Here is a 22,413-nt window from a genome sequence, read left to right as displayed (position 1 = left end):
TCACTAGGCACTACACTCTTTTCCAAAGATCTATTGAACAGGTCACACAGTGGGACCCACCAGCACATCTCTGAGTTCCCTCAGTATTCTGGGGTGAACCTCATCAGGCCCCATGGCTTTGTCCATTTTCAGTTTTTTAGCTCTTCCCATACATTCTCTTCCGTAAATGGAGTTTCGTCTACTCCACCCCCTTCTACAGTCTTGATAACAAGTGACTGTCCTTCTCCAGGGTCTTCTTTTGTGAACACTGAACAGAAGTATTTGTTTAATATTTCTGCTAATTCATCATCTCTCTCCACCCACTGATCCTTATCCCCTTTCAATTTCACTTTACCACTATGTACCTTTCTCTGATATAGCTGAAAAATGTTTTGTCACCTCGCTTTATCTCCTTGGAAATCCTTTCCTCTGCCTGACTTTTTGCTTTCTTGATTACTTTTTTCATCTCCCTCAGTTTCACCAAGTAATCCTCCCTGTGTTCCACTTTTTGGGATTCTTTATATTTCTTAAAAGCTGCTTTTTTTTTTTTTTGCTTTTATTACATCAGCCACCTCCTTTGTGAACCAGATTAGATTCTTATTTCTCCTACTTTTGTTTACTTTTCTAACATACAAATTTGTTGCTTTTGTAATTGCACCTTTTAGTTTGGCCCACTGTTGATCGACCTCTCCCATTTTCTCCCAGTCTTCAAGTTCTGCCTCCAGATATTTCCCCATTTCGACAGTCTGTTTTTTTTTTAAGTTCAAAACTCGAGTCTTTGTGACACTTCTCCGGATCCTATTTGCAGTGGAAAAAATGGCAAGTAAATGGGGAGAGACCTAGGTCCCTCAATTGCCAGAGGATGAGAAACCCGTTGCCTGGTTTTTTCAAGCAAGTAGCCACCCTTGAGACTACTGGTGTGTTTGGCTTTATAGGGGAAGTTATTCCCAGAGGCTCCATCCCTTCCGCAGATCTCAGTCCTTTCGCCCCTGAGGACCTCGAAAGGATGCAAGTTCCAGAGGTGGAGCCCCTTGGTCTTCCCATTGAAGGTTTGCAGGCTTACTACTTGGATGTTAGGGCTAGGGAGGATACTGCATTTGCGTGGGTGGTATTGACTTGGACCACTGGCAGCCTCCTGCCCTTTTTGACCTGCCCGAATGCTGAAGAAGGAAAAACTACTACTTACTGGATAATTTCCTTTCCTCTAGTTAAGGGCAGGTCAATCCCTGACCTACCCTCAGCTGCTGATGTTTTAATTTGTGGTTAGCCTTTCTTCAGGCGAGCTATGCAGAATATGATTCCTGCTGTTCTTTGAAAACTGATAAGTGGCTTCTCTAGCCCTTAGTTTGCGAAATACGTTCCTTCTTTTGGTTGAGCTCAGTGACCCTGTTGGTTGAGAACCATGAATGGTTGGCTGTTGATAATAATGTTCACATATAATCAGTTGTGTCCACAATTTGGCTTTTCCAGAGAATATTTGCGGGTGATGTGGGGGTAGGACTATATGGCTGTGATATAACCTTTTGCTCCATCTCCATCTGCTGGCAAAGATACATGGGATGAAGTCCTAGATTTCAGAATTCTTGTTTCATGAAGTTAATGGGACCAGAATAGAGCCCTCGATCATATTTGACCATGCCCCTGTGAGTTGTATGATAGAAATGGAGATTCCTTTAGTTTAGAAGGAGCCAGATTATGGACACTGGCTTTGTGGCTACATATGGATCCTGACTTTCAGTGTTCTTTTAAAGAGAAGTGGGAGCAATATGCAGCTTTAAATTCTCAACAAATAGCTCAGCTGATTCTTTTCTTGGAGGCAGAAAAGCTGGTTGTAAGGGGGAAATTATAAGTTATGTGTGTTGGGGGAAAAAAAGAAAATGGGGCAAAGACATTTTATTTAGGCGTTTTATATATACTGTCGTTCCAAAGGAAGATCACAATGGTTTACAAAATCAGCATTAAAATTCTGTTAGAAGATGGCTGCCCTTAAAAAAAAAAAATTGTCTCAGTGTAATTCTGAAACTCTTGGAAAAGAATTTCTTCATAAGGGTTTGCTTAATGATTTATTGCATTGTGGAGCACAGCTTTCAGTGCAATCCCTGCGATATAAATTCTGTTTACATGGTAATAAGCCAGGGAAGCTTCTCGCATGATTGGTTAAAGTTGACTCTGGTTCCAAATTTATTTCCACTATTAAAGATGCCAAAGGAGCTTTGGTTTATTCTGTTAAAGATATTTGTGCTGTTTTCCAAGCATACTATGCCGACTTATTCTATGGAGGATGAGCATGATTTGCTTAGGAAGCAATTCTTGAGTAAATTATCTTTGCCTCAACTTACTGAGACACATGTGCATAGATTGAATGCACTCTTTACAGCTCAGGAAGTGCTGTGTGTAATTTCACTTCCTTCTTTGAAATCCCCTGAGCCAGATGGATTAAACTCAGTTTTTTTATAGGTTGATTTCTTTTCAAGTGACCAACCATTATGTGATCTTTCTGGAGTAATAATAGACCAAACGTTGATGCCTAGAACTTTGCAGGAAGCAGTAATTTCCTTAATACATAAGGTAGGTTGGGGTTTACAGGACCTGGCTTCCTATAGGCCATTATTCTTCTTAAATCAAGACTTATGTTAAAATGTTGGCAAATAGACTTTAGCCCATTCTGCCTTTGTTGGTGGGAAAGTCTCAAACTAGGCTTTGTTGAGTGAGCATTGCTCAAGTGTTAATGTGCATAAGTTGTTGGCTGCAATGAGAAGTGCATGTAAGTAGGAAGGAGATGGTTCAAGATCCTTTGTGGGTAGACCTTGATGCAAAAAAGGCCTTTGATAGGGTCTCTTGGTCTTGTCTTTTTCATGCTTTGGAATGTATGGGGTTCTTTGGGAGCATACTGGATTATGTTTGTGTTTTATATGCTAATCCTGCAGCTAATTCTACAGGGCTGGTCTTCTGAATCTAAGGTATTTCCATGCGCTCCGAGTGGTCCTCTGCCTGTTTGTCAGAGGCCTTTTCTTTGTATTGGGGAACTAGGCAGGGATAGCTTTGGTAAAAATGGTGCTGTTTCCTATGTTGTTATATGCGCTTTTAATGCTTCCTATAGTCTTGAAGATGAAGGATCTTATGGTATTGTTTGCAATGTGCAAAGAACTGTAGGTTGAATTTGAAGCATTTGTTTCCTGCTGTGAATGGTGGCTTAAACCTCCCTAACTTCAAATCGTACAGCATGGTTTTGTTGTTGTGCCCACTGATGGATAGGTTGTGTGGCACTTCACGGTTTGTGGGCCATTTCATTTCTTATTTTAGTGGCAGCTTTGAAATTTTTGTGCAGGCGCATGCAGGTCTCTGCTGCTGTTTCTCCCTTGTTGCCTTTTTGTGGGAATCCTGTTTTTCCATCTGCTTCATTGCATTCTGGTTATAGGAAACTAGCAGACAGTAGTATACTCTTGGGGATCTTATGATCCCTGCTACCACTTCAGTGATCTCTTTTGAAGACTGTGTGTGTAAGATTTTTTTTATATACCTGCAAATTAGACATTACATTGGCTCAACTTTTGTGCCTTCCACTATGACCTGTGCTTCTGCTAAATTTGATTTTTTCTTAAACTTGTCAGACCAAAGCAAATGTATAAAGGGATTGCATATGCTGCACACTTCTCTGGTGTTAATAGGGCTTTTTGATGGGTGGAACAGGAATTGCAATTTGCATCTTTCCCACAAAGAAATGGCTGTGTACATTAAGACCATCAAGCAGGTTACTTAAAATGGTGATCTGCATGAGTTGTAGCCTAGAATTCTCCATAGAATAATTATTCCACCCACAAAAGCAAAACTGATGAAGTTAACTGCATCTGATGCTTTTTTTAAAATGTAATGACCAGGGCACACTGATTTATTGATTATGCATGTGCCCCATTATACGGTATTTGAGTAAGTTAATTGGTAAAAAGCAGTAATTCTTCTATCCTGATTATAGGAGTCCACATGTTCTCGTGGACAGATATCTCAGTTCTTGATGATGGAAAAGTGTATTCTTTTCAATTGGATGAAGGATGTACCCCTTCTTTTTCGGACTGAAATCATCGAATGGTGGACATAGTCCCGATGTAATATGGTACAGTTCTTTTGCAGCCAGCGAAGCAATATGTTGTCTTGCACCAAATTTGGAAGTCCTTTATTGCCCAATTACCAGATGATCAGCAGAGGAAGTTGCTTCTTCAGAAACCTAAGGCTTAGAGAGAGGGCATCACTCTGTCACTTTTGGAAGTTTATAGTATTATTTTGATGACATGGTTATGATTGGCTGATGGGTTTAGCTGTGTTTTAAAGTAAAAATTAAAATAAAAAAATAAAATAAATGGCTACGCTTGTATTGTTACCTTTGTGTATGTTAACTGTGGTATTTGCCAATAAAAATGTTATCCCTTAACAAAGGGCCAGTTTTTTAATAAATAGATGCTGTTTATAAAACCATATGCTTTTATAGTACATTAACTGCATAGTTCCTATACAAGTGTTTTTCTTAAGAACATATGTGAAAATCTTCCTTCAAGTGATTTTGCTTCTAAAAAAAACAGTCCAGCTATGTTGAGGTAAATATATCTCATTCGCTTGTCTGAAATGTGTATGTCTGAACTTATTCCTGAAATTCTAAAGTCTGCATACATTGAGCGATGAGAAACAGCTGCTTGTGTGGGTTTTTTTTTGTTGTACGATGTAACAGATTTTAGGTTTGTCTCTTAAATATTGCTGTATCTGAAATTCTCATTTGTTTTTCTTTTTTTTTTTTTTTGCTTTTTTTCTGAGCAGGCAGAGCAGCTAAGCCCAGGATTTTCCTTGGCAACAAGAGAGTATCTTGCCAAGGTAACTGATCATTGCTTTTTCATTGCTGACACTTTACGTTTCGCTAAGCATGAGCAATAGATATGGACAGAGCAAGGCAAAAGCAAGGCTGGTGCAATGGTTTAAGGCATCTTAAGCGAACCTTCAGTATTATGCCTCCGCCTCCATTCCCCGCCCCCTCCTGAGATTTTGATAACTAAACCCAACAATCATGATCACCCCAGCAGCAGCCGTATCCAAAATGGGGTGCGATTTTCAAACAGTCTGTGCAAAGCTGTGCAGGTGGTTTAAGCACATCTGCTTTACTCTGACTTTCAAAGGTTAACTATGGATACGTTCCCTTTGAAAATTTGTGTATAGTTCATGTGTTAAATTCCCGCGTACTTTTCACCTGTTCTTTGGTGCAGTGGCCAATGGGGGGTGGGGGAGGGGAAGAGTGTGTGTACTTTTGAAAATATCGTGCACTCTTTTCCTCTCTTAACATAAACGCATCCAAAGGAACACCTCTTTTAAATGCAGGTAAAAATACACCTGCTGTGAACCCCCTGTGTACTTTTAGCCGCATATGGGGAGGGCAGTTTTCATTCAAGTCAGTTTATCTTGGTTATATCACCTTTTACTCCAGGAAAATAGTTTTTTTGAAAACTGCCCTTCCCCACCACACCCCCCATGTTTTTAAGGATTCAACCAAGAATGAAAACAAGCAAAATCCCCTTGATTACATCTTTTTTTTTTTTTTTCTGGATTGTATTTAATTTCTAAGTGAAGGAAAGCGTTTTTGTTTTTTGATAGCTCCTTCTCCTTAGCTATTTCTGCCAGTCTGGATCTGAGTAAACTGGAGTGCTGTGATCAGAAGGGTGTACTGGTATCATCCTGATACTTTGTGTGCAAGTTCAGAATACGCAGCTGAATAGTTGGTGAAGGGCAGGCTGGATGGACTTTTTCTGCTATCACGTTTCTATGTTTTGGGAAAGCAGAGGATTAATTTTTTTTTTTATTATTATTATTTAAAAGAGGGTGACGGTATAATAGAAAATGCACAAATGTTCAAACAAACATCAAGTAGAAGAAATATCTTTGGATCAAAATCTAGGGAGGCCTACAAATAAGACCAAGCAAAAGTGAGGATGCAGAGGGATGAAGAGGGAAAGTTGACATTTTTAAGGAAGTTAGGTTATACTGCTGATTAAAAATAAATATTAACCAGATGGCACCTTCTTAGCTTTTGGTACAATGGTACATAAGAGTGAGCAGAAAAGCTCTCATGCACTCTCCATAAGGAAACCCTTAGATAGTTATTTGGGCTGCATAGTATAAAAAAAAGTTGCTGTTTGTTCCAGAGAGATGGTCCAAAAAATACTTTATAAAAAAAATGAAAATGGTGAGACAATAGCAATGAAGTCCATAAGTGAAACAAGGGTTCCTCTGAATATAAGCGGATAAAGTTACCCAGATACCTTTTACCTTGGTGGTTTTCGGACAGGTATTTTTCCAACCAGGCTTACCTGGCTGATTTTGTCTGGGTGGCAGTGAATATCAGTGCTGCTCGGACCATGTGAAATCGAACCCTGGGAGCACCCTCAGCACCACCTCTTTCTACTCAGGTAAATTTTGTGCAGGGAACAAGCTGCCAGTACAAAATGCAGCACAGAGATTTGTGGGGAGAGCAAATAATCAAATATAGGGGGTTTGTCTGGGTAACTCCAAATGTTACCCAGACAAACCCTTTGAATATTGACCTCACAGTCAGTGATGGCAGAAAAAGACCCAATTGACCCAATTCTTTCACTTTGGGTAGAGGAACATATAGATTCCCATACTCCACCAAACATCTGCTGCCCACCTTCCATGTCTTTTTTTTTTTTTTTACCTGAACTATTAACCCCTTTCCTACCACTGCCCTCCATATCAGTCCCAAAGTATGCCCAGAACCTGAAGGTACTGGCCTGCCCCTTCTCCGCTGATTCACTGTGGCTGCTGCTCTTGCCTATCCTTGTTAGTGGTGCTCATTGCTGCCTGGCCTTTGCGTCCTTGGGGTTGCCGTGTGCTATATGCTTCCTTAGTTACTGAATTATTATCTCATTCTTTCTTTGCTTTTAGTGCTACAGAGATCTAGGGAATAAAACTGCAGCTGTTAAGTGGTTGAATTTGGCTTCAAAGCTGCCTGTCATATCAAATGAGGTATCAATCTCTGCTTCTTTTCTTTTCATTGTTATTCCAGTAAAATAATTAAAATTGGTAAATTTTGTTTTAAGTAACCAGCAGATACCAATAGTTGCATCTTGTGTATTCCCTGAGCTGAGATGTAAATTGCTGAGCTAATAAAAAAGAATTTTCGTTCAGCTTTTATTGTTTTGTTTTCCGATTCTGCAGTTCCCTCCTGCCTCGTAATCAGAGCTGGTCTCTCCTGGGGCCACAGTGCCATGAGCTTTCATTTGCAACTTCCTGAGGGGTTTCCCTAGTTTTTTGTTTCTTTTTTTTAACCCTCCCTTAGCTGTCTTCTAGTCCAGCCACCATATCACATTCCTATGGTCAGGAGCCACATGCTGCAGCTCCCTCCAGTATCCCACTACATTTTCAGCCTGAGTTTGGCCACTAGGCATCCTATCCCCAGGTGCTGAGAACACTTCCTCCACAGCATACTCAGTCGGCCTGAGGGGCAGAAGCCAGGTTCGGGACTTAAAGTCAGCTCATTCTCCAGAGAGTGTGCAGCCCTGTCACTGAACCATTGAACCTGCCCTTTATAGGTGGCTTGATAAGAGCAGTCACGTAGCGTTTATTTTCTGTGAACTACTAACATTTAGATTCCAGAAACATGTCATGACAGATTGTTCATATTATATTCATAAGGGGTAAGTACTTTTAAATTGATAGAGATAATTATGAGAGAATGTGCTCTTCTTAACTCCCCACAACAGTCCTATAAATGCTGTATGCTAAGTGCGCTTTATTTCTGTTGTATGCTCTCTGACTGGTGTTTCTGAGGTGAAACAGATGTAAGTTGATTCCTGGCAGTTATGTTAGCAGTGGGAGAAACTGATTACAGGATGGTTTAAAGGCTGCACTGTTTAAATACTCCTCTGGGTTCTAGGCAAAGTCAATACAACTTGATTAAAAATAAGACTGGAGTAATGCACAGTCTGTAAAATAACATGACTAAGTTAAATGAGACAGATGTACTGCTGAATTTAAAGTATGCTGACTGTTACAATTTTGCAGGAAAAAGTACACATTTTTCTTGTGCCATAATTTGATTGTTGGTATCTATTAGGGTTGCTATCAACACATCTAGTTGTTGCCTTTCCCCAGTAAAAGTCTAACTCCCAGGACCTTAGTGTTATGTGTGGCACCTGTGTTCATGGACTTCTCATATCATCAGACTTAGTTTTTAGGTACTTGCCAGGTTCTTATGGCCTGGATTGGCCACTGTTGGAAATAGGATGCTGGGCTTGATGGACCCTTGGTCTGACCCAGTATGGCATGTTCTTATGTTCTTATTTGGGTTTTTTCTTGTATATTCCTATAAAGCAGGGGTGGCCAACTCCGGAGCCATAAACAGGGCTGGCTAGTAAAAAAAAAAAAAAAAAATGCAGGCTATCAGGAAAGCTTGGGAAAGAGATCCAGAAAGTAAATGAGTTCAGAATAGGAGGAAGACTCCAATTCCCATAAGACACAGGGGCTCTGGAAGGGGAGGAACTTGTATAATTCTGACTGCTGTACTGCTGAGCTTGGCCTTACTAAGTTTGTGCCAGCACATGTCAAATATGTGCTGTGCTGTTTGCTGTAAGGAAAGCAGCTAATTACAACTACGGGAAATGAGCCTAAGTCAGTGAGGAGTGAAGGCCATAGGAAAGGCTCACATACAAAATATGTGTGGTCTGTGTGGAGATCAACTACAAAGGAAAGTGTAGACATTGATAGGAGATGATCGATGTCTTCCTACAAGCTGTGGGAAGATAGTACAGAAGGAGAACAACATTTGGACAGGAAAGAAATAGAATGAATGTTTGGGAGCAGGTGGTCTAGGGAAAAGAAGCCAGACTAGAATGATGTATTTAGAAATGATCAATACTTGGCAAAGGTAACTAGAAAAAAACCCGTATATAAGCCTTGTAAGATTGTGACATAGGCAAGGATGAGCTTAAGTGCTTCTGATAAATTTGCAGAGTCTACGCTTATCCTTCCCAGACACTTCTATTATAATTGTCAATCATTTATTTACTATAATAAACATTTTACTAAATTTCTAAAATATCTCTGAGTCTTGTGTCTGGTATATGGGAAGGGCTAAAAACCATACAAACTGCTCAGGCCTTTCATCATTGAGGAGAAGGGGGAACCCAGGGGTGTGTTGAGAGAAGCTTGAGCATTTCCAGAAGGAGGGATGAGGCAGGAAAAGGAAGTAGTTCTGTTAGAACTAGCAGAAGAGACAGAGGGAGATGGCTTTGGAGGTGAGGAACAGCCAAACCGATGCGTGTGGGAGACTTGGGGTGGAAACCTCTCCAGGAAGAGGTCACTCCAAGGAGCCTTGCGGGAACACTGCCATGGGTGGATGTAGCCACAGCCAGAGAGGAAAAAGGGAAGGCAAACCTCAGCTGCAGGCTATGATGGGAGGTGGCAGTATTTGTATTTTTGTATTTATTAAAATTTATTGATCGCTTAACACAAAGTAGGCCTAAGCGATTCACAATAAAACAAACATAAAATTATTAACAAAACGTAAAAAGGTCCAGCCACCATCAGCACAAATTAACCCTAGGCCTGCTGCAGCAGGAAGTTCTTCCGTTGGAGTCAGAATTTTTTTTAAAACTGTCCTGAAGACGGAGATCATGTGGCAGTGAGCTCCATAAAGTAGTAGGGCTTGGTCTCTTTAAAACTAGGCCCATAGAGCCCAAACCAACCACAGGCTGTGGAGGAAATGATGGCAGAAAGACTGCTTACTGTTTGAGGAAAGAATGGCTCTGTCATACAAGAAACTCACGTTTGATTAAGATTTAAGGGTGGGAGCTACCAGTATGGCTTGAGACTATGCCTTTTTTTTTTTTTTAAGGCCAGCTCACCAATCAGATTAGGAAGATCTAAATACATAGCTGTTGCAACCTCGGGAAGGAACAGGGTAAACCTGTAGAATAAAGACCCAACTGGAATTGCAGTCTCCTACTTTCCTGGAGAGCAGAAGACAGAGTGAAAAGGTATCCAGAGCTACTGAAAGGAGGAGGTGCAATTCGGGAGCATGACTTTGCAAAAACTCCCGGAAGGAAATGGAAGCATCTCCAGTTATTAATGTAGAAGGCCCTCCACTGCTTTGACATGACATGTTACCAGAGTTTCTGCCCCCTCTCTTCAGTAGGGGGGAGTAATTTTAATCTTTTTCATGCAGTTTGTTTTTTTTTTGGTTCCTGTGAAGGTTTATCTCAGGCAATTCAGGCGTCTTTTACTGGCCAAGGCTGATAGCCTTGCCATTTTGCCAGCTAGCCCCAGTGAGCTAGAGTCCTGAGCCTGGATCTTATGAAAAGTAGGGGTATAGTGTTACCCACGTCAAAGGGCATGATACTTGGGGCATATCAGGTTGGGGCTCACAGCTTGTGCCCTTGGAGCTTAGTGAACTGTGGCTTCAGAACACAGGTGGATAAACTACAAATGTGGTCTGTGGGAGCTTTTAATCTGGTCTGCAGATGGCATAGCCAGAAGTTGCTGCAGTGGCCCCTCTCTCCTGCTTGTCAGACTCATTGGCACTCTTTTTCCAAACTGGGCCGCCAATGTGGCCCTCAGGCTAAAATGTTTACCCACCCTGGTTTCAGAATGTGCTTCTCTGCTCTCGGTTATCATACCACTCTTTTTATCTTATATTGTATTTATTTAGTTTGATTTGGGTTTTTTCTTGTATATTCCTATAAAGCAGGGGTGGCCAATGCCAGCCCTCGAGAGCCATAAACAATGCAGGCTAACAGGAAAAGTAAACTTTAACAAAATTGATTTAGTATTTTATGCATCACTTTTCCTTAATTATTTCTTCCAGATCACCTCATCTCATTTCTGGTTTTCCCTTCCATCTTTCATTCTAATGTCCAGTTCTGCTACTAATACTACTATATTACTAACAGTTATTTATATTTATATATATTTATTTATATATATTAATACAGGGACATATGATATTCATCATTTTATTCCCCATTCCTTACCTAATAATTCCTAACATTGTTTGCTTTTTTGACTTCACCACACACTGAACAGAGGATTTCAGATTATTGTTCACTATGACTCCCAGGTTCTTTTCCTGGGCAGTAAGTACAATGAGGGTTACTTTTCTCCATGTGCATCACTTTCAGACTCTCCAATCTGCAGTTTCACTGATCACCCCTGGAGCCGTTTTTATTTTTTTTTTAGATCAGGGTTACATTGGCCACCCACCAATCTTCAGGCATGATAGACGATCCCAACAATAGATTACAAATTATCAGTAACAGATCTGCAGTTTCATTTTTTAGTTCTTTCAGAACTCTGGGATGTATACAGTCTGGTCCAGGCGATTTGCTACTCTTTAGTTTGTCAATCTACTTTATTACAGCTTCCTGCATCACTGTGATTTATATCAACTCTTCTGAATTATCACCAATGAATACAGTTTTGGGCACAGGTATCTTTCCAACATCCTCTTCAGTAAACATTGAAGCAATTCATTCAGTCTTTCTGCGATGGCCTTATCTTTCCTAAATGCCCCTTTAATCCCTCGATCATCTAACAGTCCATCTGAATCCCTCATAGGCTTCCTGCTTTGGATATATTTTAAAAAGTTTTTATTATGAGTTTTTGCCTCTAAGACCAGCTTCCTTTCAAATTATCTTTTAGCCTGCCTTATCAGTGTTCAACATCTAACTTGCCAATGGTTATGCTTTTTCATATTTTCTTCAGATGGATCCTTTTTCTAATTTTTTAAAGAAGTTCTTTTTCACCTTACCTTTTAACTATGCTGGCAATTGTTTGGCCTTCCTTCCACTCTTTATAATGCATGGAATACATCTGGTCTGAGCTTCAAGATGGTATTTTTAAACAACCACACCTGATGTAAACTCATAACCTTTGTAGCTGCACATTTTATTTTTTTTCCCATTTTCCTCATTTTATCAGTCTCCCTTTTGAAAGTTTAATGCTAGAGCTGTAGATATACTTAATATCCTCTCGGTCATTAAATCAAATTTGCTCACATGTTAACTGTAGATGAGCGGCCCCACTACCATTACCTCTTGCACTAAATATGCATTCCACTAAGAATTAGATCTAAAATGGCTCCCCCTCTTGTCAATTCCAGGACCAACTGCTTTATGTAGCAGTCATTTATTTTCATCTAGAAGCTTTTCCTCCCTAGCATGTCCTAATGTGACATTTATCCAGTCAATATTGGAGTAATTGAAATCTCCCATTATTACTGTTCTTCCCAGTTTGTTAGCTTCCCTAATCTCTGTTAGCATTTCATTGTCTGTCTATTCATTTTGACCAGGTGGACAGAATATACCCCCACCGTTATACTCTTCCCATCACACATGGAATTTCCACCTATAAGGATTCTGTTGTTCATTTAGTCTCCTGCAGGATCGTTATCCTGTTGGACTGTATGCAGTTTCTAACATAAAGCACACCCCCCAACCAAGTTGATCCACCCTATCATCTACCTTATAAATGGGCCATGACCGACGGCCCGCAAATGCGCAGTAGAGCACAGCTCTACTGCGCATGTGCGGGCAAGGACGTCGGTCTTAGCCAGCGTAAAAAAAAAAAACATGGCGGCGTCGGGTGGCAGTGGCGATGGCAGCGTCGGGTGGCAGCGGCGATGGCGGCGTCGGGTGGCGGCGGCGGCGTTGGGCGGTGGCGGCAGCGACGGCAGCGAACGATGACGAGGAGCAGCGGCGGCCAGTAGCGAGGGAGGGAGGAGAGAGAGAGAGGGAGGGAGGGAGTGGGAGGGACTGAGTGAGGGGGAGGGAGGGATTGAGTGAGGGGGAGGGACTGAGTGGGAGGGAGGGACTGAGGGAGGGGGAGGGACTGAGTGAGAGGGAGGGAGGGGGAGGGACTGAGTGGGAGGGAGGGAGGGACAGTGAGTGGGAGGGAGGGAGGGACTGGGGGAGGGAGGGGGAGGGACTGAGTGGGAGGGAGGGACTGGGGGAGGGAGGGGGAGGGACTGAGAGGGGGGAGGGAGGGGTGGGGAAGAGTGAGGGGAGAGGGAGAATGACGGAGAGGTGAGAGACAGGGATGTGAGTAAGTGGAAAGGTAAGAATTTGTGGAGCAGAGAAAAAGGGAGTGGAGGAGGGCTGAGGGAGAGGGGATGGGATTGAGACAGGGTGGGGAGTGACTGAGGGAAGGGGAGGGAGGTGAGAGTGAGGGGAAGGAGGCAGTGGGAGACAGAGAGTGAGTAAGACTGAGGGGAAGGGGGAATGAGGAAGAAAAAGTGTAGGAGGGTGCTGTTTTCGAAAATGGACCGAAAACAAAAATGTAATGTAGCCCGTTGTGACGGGCTTAACGGCTTGTTATGATATAATTTGTGCTCTGGTATAGCACTGTCCCATTGGTTATCCTCTTTCCACCAGATCTCTGAGATACCAATTATGTCTGCCTCTTCATTCAATGCTCTACATTCTACTTTTTAGACTTCTGGCATTAGCATACAGAATTCAAAAGTATTTTTTTGTTGTTGGTATTAACAATCTGCTTATCACTTGACGGGTATTTTGGAATCTTTTAGCTCAGATAGATTTTTACTTAAAGGCACATAGGCTACTATTGCTTTTATGGGATGCCCTAACTCCTTGTTGTTTTAGTATCCTTTGAAGATACCTCCCTATGAACCATGTGCTGTTGAGTGACTGTGAGCCTTCCTCCATGATCTAGTTTAAAGCTGCTCTATTTCTTTTTTTTCTTTTAAGATTAGCATCAGCAGTTTAGTTCCACCCTGGTTAAGATGGAGCCCATCTTTTAAAAATAAGCTCCCCCTTCCCAAAGTGTTGCCCAGTTCCTAACAAAACTAAAGCCCCTGCACCATCATCTCATCCACACATTGAGACTCCGAAGCTCTGTCTGCCTCTGCATCTTGCGTGTGGAACAGGGAGCATTTCAGAGAATGCTACCCTGGAGTTTTTGGATTTCAGCATTCTACCTAAGAGCCTAAATTTTGACTTCCAGAACCTCCCTTCCACACTTTCCTATGTTGTAGGTGCACACTTGTATCACGATAGCCTGCTCCACCCCAGCACTGTCTAAAATCTTACCTAGGTTAAACATAAGGTCCAACACCTTTGCACAAGACAGGCAAATTACCAAGTGATCCTAACATCCACTAGCCACCCAGCTATCTTCATTCCTAATAATAGAATCACTAATTATGATGGCTGACTTAATCGTTCCCTCCTGGACACTAGCCCTAGGAGACTCATCCTTGATACAAAAGGATAAATCATCTTCTGGAGAGCAGATCCTTGCTACAGGATCACTTCCTTCTATATCAGGGTAATGCTCTCCAACAGGTGACCTTTATCCTCAAGAGCAGTATAAGGGCTGCCTGACTGGAACTGGGATTTGGCTACTGTGTCCCAGAAGGTCTCCTCTATATATATATCTGCCTCAGCTCCTCCAGAGATCGAACTCGTTCTCTGAAAGCCTGAAGCTCTTTGCACCGGTGCACACTTATCAACTATCAGCAACTAGCAGATAATCACGCATGTGGCACTTGGTGCAAAAGATTGGAGGACACCCCCCCCCCTCCTCCTCGATGCTAGATTGCTGTCATAATCTTAATATTGTTGAGTTTCTAGTTAATTTAGGTTTTTATGGAATTGAGATGCATAAATCAGTCCTTTAAATGTATGTGATCTATTTAATGTTAATTTGGTAATGACCTGCAAGAGGACAGTGAATCTAATTGATAAGAGCTAGGTCACACCCTTATTTAGATAAATGCTTGTGCACCATCTTGGATCTTCTACCACAGGTTGGCCCCTACACTCTTTCCAAGGGTTCACATTCTTATACTGGCCCAGGAGGATCCCACCTACAGAGTTCGTTCTCTCTATGAGGTTTAAGGTGGACCAGGCCTGGTCCCATACAGGTTGAAGAAGAGTAGTAGGGCCACTCCTTTATAGCATCTTTCTAGCTTTTGCCAATGATTGATCCACCTTTTGGCCACCTTAAGATGATCAGATATAATCATCCCCAGATCCTGTTCTTCTTTCATGCTTAGAAGAATTTCACCTCCAATACTGTATCTCTTTATTAGGTTTTTTTCTTCCTAAATGCATTACCCTGCATTTTTTTTAGCTGCCAAACTATAGATCATTCCTCAAGCTTTGCTAGATCCCTTTTCATGTTTCCCATACCTTACTAGCTGTTTACCCAGTTGCAGATTTTGGTATCATCAGCAAAAAGACAAACCTTTCCAGAAAATCCTTCTGCTATGTCACTCACAAAACTATTGAAAAGAACTGATCCAAGAATCAACCTGTCAGGCACACTGCGAACAAGGGTGAACTCCATTTACCACCACCCTTTGTTACTTCCTAGCCATTCTAGGACCCATACCAAGGGAGTTTTAAATTTATTTATAAGTCAGCTATGTGGAATTGTCAAAGACCTTAGTGAAATCCAAGATCATGACATCTAGCACTCTCCCTTGATCCAACTATCAGGTCACCCAATCAAAGAAATTAATCATATTTGTCTGACATGATCTACCTCTGGTAAAACCATATAGCCTTGGATCTTGCAATCCTTCCTTTTTCTGTGTTATCGTGTAGTTTATGAACACTAACCTTTTCTCCCTTAACTTTTCAGTTACTTCTTTAGAAAACCATAGCAGCCTCTTTTTCCTCTTTCTTTTCCTAACAAAAAGGTTAGTTGCTCCTATAATCTCTCCTTTTAATTTTGCCCACTGTTCTTCTGCTTCTCCTAGATTTTTCATCTAGCTAACGACTCCCTGAGGTACTGCCCCATTTTAACAGTTAGTTTTCCTGAATTGAACCTTCATCTCCTGTACTCTAATACTGAACCACACCCTCCCAGATGATTGTTCACTACAGCATGAGAGTTACTGTTGCCATTAGTAAGCACCGGTCCAGTATTGCCCCCTCCCATGTGGGTTCCGTTACCAGTTGAAAGAATAATTCTTCTTGCAGAGAATCCAGGATCCCCGTGCTTCTAGAAGACACCACAGCCAGGATGTCCCTATCACCATCCAGCATATTGAAATCCCCTAGCAATAATACATCCCCTTTCATAGCAATTTTGTGAATATCCTCTGCGAAATCTGTCTGTGAACAGGTCTGTCTATTACACTAATATAAATAGATGTTCCATTCCCTCTTTCCAGACTAACCCATGGTGCTCATCCTTACCTGGTACTTTAATATTAATTTTTATATATAGTGCCATGCCTCCTCCCTTCCTTCCTACTTGGTCTTTCCTGAATAAATTGTAACCGGGTTTAACTATATCCCAGTCATGGTTTCCCATGTATTATGTCTCTGTGACGGCCACTACATCAAATCAGCTTCTTCCATGACTGCCTCTAGATCTGGGACTTTATTTCTCATATTTTGAGATTAGTGTACGTACTTTTCCAGATGTTGGCCTTTTTTCCTATTTCTATACACTTATTGTTTACTTACCTAAGGATTTTGTTCATGCATCTCAGATTATCCTAGTTTAAAGCCCTCAGTTGGTTTGCCAATCTATATTAGAAGAGGCTGCACCCCTTCTTCAACAGGTGGGTCCTATCTCTGCTCAGAAGTCTTTAAAACTTCATCCCATAGTCCAAGAAGTCAAAATGCTCTCATCAACACCATCTACGTAGCCATTTATTTTTTTTCCAGAATGTGAGCTTCCCTCCCTGAACCTTTAGACTTGACTGGGAGAATGGAGGAGATACCATCTGTGCACCTATCTGCTTTATTCTCTCTTCCAGAGCCATAAAGTCACTTTTTTAAAATATCTCTTTATTTAAACACAAAGAAAAAAAATAACTATACATAACAGCCAAAGCAGTCTCCGGCAGAAAACCATCCATATACAGCAATGAACACAGATCAGTACAAAATCAATGTCCCCCAAACCTACATTAAAGACCATGTACGGTCCTCCATCTCCAGTAGATTTTCCAAATAAGGTCATGTTTCACAGATTGGTTCTTAAGAGTATAAGACGTGTTCCATAACTGCAATGTCAGCTAATACCTTCCCCTAATGCAGTGGTTCTCAACCTTTCTAATGCCGTGACCCCGCAATACAGTTCCTCATGTTGCGGTGACCCCTCACCCCGCCCTCGCCCCGTGAGGGTGGGGTGAGGGCGGGGCTTTGGTCATATGGGGGCGGGGTTATGGATGGGGTTGGATTTTAGTGCACACTTATCATTTAATTATGACATTTATAATGTGAATGTAACTCAACTCACCATAGGTTCTCACATGCATGGCACACTGACCCATGATCGTCACGGGGCTAGATGTAAAAGTACAGTTTGTATCCACAGGAACCCCCCTGACCCACAATAATGGATGTAAAGCAGAATTATGACATTCCCCATACAACTCACCCTACAAAAAAGATATTCTGGTTCTAGTGACATCTCAGTAACAGCAACTCAAACTCCTTCTATTTCCAGGCTCAATAGCCCTACTTATGAAAAGACAGCAGTTTACCACCAATGCATGTCCTCTGAGAAAACACAACAAATAAGACCGATACAAACGCTTACATGCTAGCAAAATATCTCATCTCGGTAACAGACACAGAACCGACCTAACATACTCCCAGGATCTGTAGTAATGCACATAAACTAATCCACACACAGTTACACCTGTATTATGGAATACACTCAAACAGGAGCAACCCTATCTATGAAAAGGCAACACTACAAATATTAAATCAGGTCCTAAAAACCAATACACCTCTTATTAGGAAAACAGAACTAGCAAGCAGCTATAGATCCCCACACAGAAATAATTGTAAAACTATACTAATAAGCATAATAAATGTTTCAAAACAGCTATGAACATCCAACAATTAAAAACTCATAAAACTATTAAACATTCTCCAAACACCAATAAAATATTTCAAAAAAGCAGACATCACACAATTAAAATGGCAGTCAAGAAAAATAAACTTAAAAAGCCACCTTTACTTACCCCCTCCAGCAGCTCTCCTACTCCCCTTTCCTACAGGCCGTGGCACTCACCAGAAGCAGCAGTAGAAGCTAAGCTCTATACTTATGGTCCTCTTCCTTAGTGCCCATGTCTCTCACACACACACACCAAACCAGTCATGCCCCCATGACCAGTTTCTATCTCTCACACACCAATCATCTCCCAAACAGTCTTTGGCACACACACACCAGTCACCTTCCTGAACAGTTTCTCTCATGCCACACACACACACACACACACACACAGGCTTCCCACTCCCGTGTTCTACTTACATATACAGGCTTCTCACTCTCATAATCACTTTCTCACACACACACACACCAGTCACCTTCCTGAACAGTTTCTCTCATGCCATACACACACACACACACAGGCTTCCCACTCCCGTGTTCTACTTACATATATGGGCTTCTCACTCTCATAATCACTTTCTCTGTCTCTCTCTCTCTCTCACACACACTCACTCACTCACCAGTCTCTCACTCCCATGCTTGTTCTCTCCACATGCACAGGCTTCTCATTCCCATAATCACTTTCTCTCTGTTACACACACACCAGTCTCTCTCATTTCCATGCTCACTCTCCACGTGCACAGGCTTCTCATTCCCTGAATCACATTCTCTCATATTCACACACACACACCAGTCTTTTTCTCTCACACACACCATCACCTTACCAAGCAGTCTCTCTCTCTCATGCATGCACACTCACCCAGGTTTCTCACTCCCACAACACCAGGCTTCTTACGCTCATGCTTTCTCACATACCTCACTTCCATGCTTTTTCTCTCTCTCACACACACACATCAGTCACCTCCCTGACTAATGTCTCACACTCTCACATACACATCAGTCATCTCCCTGAGCAATCACTTTCATTGTCTCTCACATACACACACACACATCAGCTCTCTGACCAGTCAATCACACACAGGCTGGCTGGCTGCTTCTCTCTCTTTCTCTCACTCACTTCCTCTTCTCCCCCGAGCACAAATGGGAGCTGCAGCAGCCTCCGCTGGCCAAGAAAGAAGAATCCCATCGGCCGCGGGAGGCTCATGCTGCTGTCTCCTTTCTCCATTACCGGCTGCTTCTATTGCTCGGGGACCGATGCTGCAGCCGCTGCTGCTACTTTTTCGCGCGGCGCGGCTCTCTCTCCTTCCCGCGCACCGCGATTCACTTCCTGTTCCGGGTCACGGGAGGGGGGGCAGGCGCAGGAAGAAGAAAAGGCCAAGCCGCGGGTGCAGAGCTTCTTCTAGTGCCGCTGCCGTTCCCGCTGGGCTTGAACGTGCTGACAGCCCGGCGGCAACGGCAGCGGGAGAGACCGGGAGCGCGCGACACACCTGCTGGTGCTTGGCGGCGCTGCGGACCGGCAAAAAACTCCCACGGCCCGGTCCCGGTCCGCGGACCGGTGGTTGGGGACCCCTGCTTTAGGTGACCCCTGTGTTTTGGGCGTTCGACCCCCGCCGGGGTCGCGACCCACAGGTTGAGAACCGCTGCCCTAATGTGACATCAAGGATACTGTTTTCCAATAATAGGCAATAATTATTCTAGCAGCATATCAATGTGGCTATCCATATGGTCCTCCAATCATCTCATCTAGGGATAGAGATAGGTCACTATTCCATTTATCAATAATAATTTGTCTACTACTTGGATCATATATTCCATCTTGTAGATATCTAGGTATGGTCTAGATATCAATTTAGCATGAAATTTAGGCTTGGTCAAGATAGATTCCAAACCTGTATAGGGTTGTAAAGAGCTTGTCTCACCCCGTGATCTAACTATATGCTTTCTCAGTTGTAAATAAATATATTGGGTATGTCCCAATATCCCAAATTCAATGCATAAATCGTGAAAAGACGTAAAAAGAGAACCTTTCCATATTTGTTCCAAGAAACACAACCCTTTCTGATTCCAGTCTATCAATTAACATTGTAGCCTTCGATAAAGCTGGATTGCCCCTTAATGGAGAATATGCCAAATCCTCAAAATATGGGAAATAATTGGATTAATATGTCCAGTCTGGGAATACAATGGAGATATGGGAGACATGGTCAATAACACTGTGAGTTCTATGTGATCCACAGATACATGTTCCAAGAGAACCCAACTGGGAGGGTTAAGAGAGGTAAACCACCCCTTAATTCCAAATAATCTGGCTGAGAAGTAATATAAATATATATCAGTTATGTTCAACCCACCACAATCCATAAGGTCACTTTTGATCACTTTTAATACAATTTGTCTAGTACCTAGCAATATCATTTGTGCCAACATGGATGAGGAGCATCAGACAGATGTCTGTAGGCTTGAGGATTTTTATCGATCTCGCTGTAATGTCTTAGATTTTGGCACCTGGTAGATAGCACAGCTGCCAGACAACATGTCTGGTCGGCAAATGGACGCCTCCATGCCTCTTAGTAGTGAGTCACTAACCAACACCATCCTCCGCCTCCTAGGTGCAGTGGTTGTTGAGCCCGCAGCTTTGGGGTTTGCAAATTTCAGTTCCTCCTCATCCTGGGATGGTTTTTTCTCCACTTCTAGGATTGCAAACTGGTTGTTCAGCTCAAGGGAAATTAGAGTCATGGTGTAGGGTCTCTAGTAGCTATAATAATATGGGTCCAGCTGTCATCTTGTTGTCCAATTTTGCCTTTCCTTCTGCTTGAGTTTTCCATCTTTGACACCTCAGTAAGCATTTCATCAATGTGGTCCTCATTCTCCCAGATGCTTCAAGTCTTGCCACCTCCTCTCTGAGTTATGCCACCTGTTTCCCGAGGGAGTCAATCTGTAGACATCTTTCACACTAAATTGGTTCCTTATTGTGGACCAGGACATCTGTCTGGTCAGCAATAGAAGTAGTAACAGTGATACATTGTTTCCTGGCCATCCTTCAGATGGAGATTCTGGTACCTGTTGAAAGAAATGAGAAAGTCCTGGTAAAGTCCTTGCCTTTTTCGCAACTGTCCTGCAAGTAGAATTAGGTAGGCTGTGGAATTTAACTTCCACCTCTACACTCAATCCCTGCTTGTGGTCCTGTTTGCTTGCTTTTTCCGTCAATAAGCAGGCTGAAATTGACTTTACATGTGGGTGACGTCATCCGGTGGCACCGAACAGTCTCATTTCTCCAAGCTAGTAGAGCTGTGAGCTGAGCTGAGCATGTGCAGGAATTCCCATGCAGGTGTTGCTTTGTGAGTCTCCTCAGTCTTTTTTTGTCCGAGCACGGCACAGATGTGATTTCTGTCTATCCTATGTTTTTTCTATAAAAATCATTAAAAAAATGCCTTCATTCAATATTTTTTTACTTCATTTCTTCTTCTTAAGTTGCCTTGCTGCCTTTGCAGCCCAACAAAAGCATTTATCAATCTTACTTATAAATAAATAACTTCTTAACAAGAGTGTGGCCTTCTCTTCCACCATGTCTGGGTGGAAGAAGAAATCAACTATGATGAGTGGTTTAAATAATTGTACCTGTGGAAAGATTGTCCTTCACTGATGGTTACTAATTATGTTATCAATGCCTCGGGCCAGATCATGACCTGAAGAACTGCTATGCCTGCAGATGGATGCTGCTGCACTTATAGTAATGATGGCAGAAAAAAGACCAAATGGTCCATCCCGTCTGCACAGCAGGTTCTTATAGTAATAACTATCGCTCTATGCAGGTACTTCATGTTTCTGTTAAGGATAGCTTTCCCCCCAAGCTTTATGATAATGATTAGTAATATTTTCTATCAAAACCAAATAACAAAATTACTGCTAGCAACATTTTTACAGGGTGAGCAGCCTTCTTGATAATTCAAACAATGCTTCTTGAACGTGCTTTGCTTATGGACTTGGCCGTAGAAGCAGTCCTGTGCTTTATCCCTAATATCTGCATATTAGTACCAAGGACTGCAAATCACAAACTCTGTGAAGGCTCATCAAATGAGAACTATCTATTGAAGATATCTGCAGAGCTGCAACTTGGTCTTCCATTCATACCTTTGTCACTCTACAGTCTTGATAGCATTTCAAAGACTGGCAGTAAATTTGGACAAATGGTGCAGAGTCTGGTGTCATTAGTAGTCCATTCTCCGTCAGGTTGCTTACTAAGTAAACATTCCGCTGCAACCCTCAGCTTGGGACTCCCCAAATGTAATGGATAGTTCAGCCTGCTTATTGGTGGAAAAAGCAAGTGTGCTTTCCTTAAATGGTGTTTTCTGTACATAGGATGAGTTAGCCATGGAATACCTACCCGCCTCCCTGGAGAGTAGACTACATAGCTAGATTAGCTCTGATATGGACTGAGTAGGCTCACAAGTAGAGCTCGAAGCTCTAGTATCTTGGAGAGATGAAGCCGTTCAGTACCGCCGATTGACGTCACTCACATGTAATGGCTAATTCACACTACTATCTACAGAAAACACTGTT

General features: G+C 42.2%; 1 protein-coding gene across 4 annotated transcripts in view; it reads left to right on the top strand.

Moving 5' to 3' along the window:
• The window catches only part of RMDN3 (regulator of microtubule dynamics 3), a 167,575-nt gene that overhangs the window by 142,173 nt on the left and 2,989 nt on the right, over nucleotides 1–22,413 (top strand). For all 4 annotated transcript variants that reach the window (XM_029598573.1, XM_029598575.1, XM_029598574.1 and 1 more), the window contains 2 exons: nucleotides 4,786–4,839; nucleotides 6,919–6,999. In XM_029598573.1, coding sequence (XP_029454433.1) covers nucleotides 4,786–4,839; nucleotides 6,919–6,999 — 135 coding nt within the window. The remainder of the gene's footprint in view (nucleotides 1–4,785; nucleotides 4,840–6,918; nucleotides 7,000–22,413) is intronic.

The sequence above is a fragment of the Rhinatrema bivittatum genome, chromosome 4, assembly GCF_901001135.1.
Source record: "Rhinatrema bivittatum chromosome 4, aRhiBiv1.1, whole genome shotgun sequence".
NCBI lineage: Eukaryota > Metazoa > Chordata > Amphibia > Gymnophiona > Rhinatrematidae > Rhinatrema > Rhinatrema bivittatum.
This window is presented reverse-complemented; position numbering and strand designations above follow the sequence as displayed.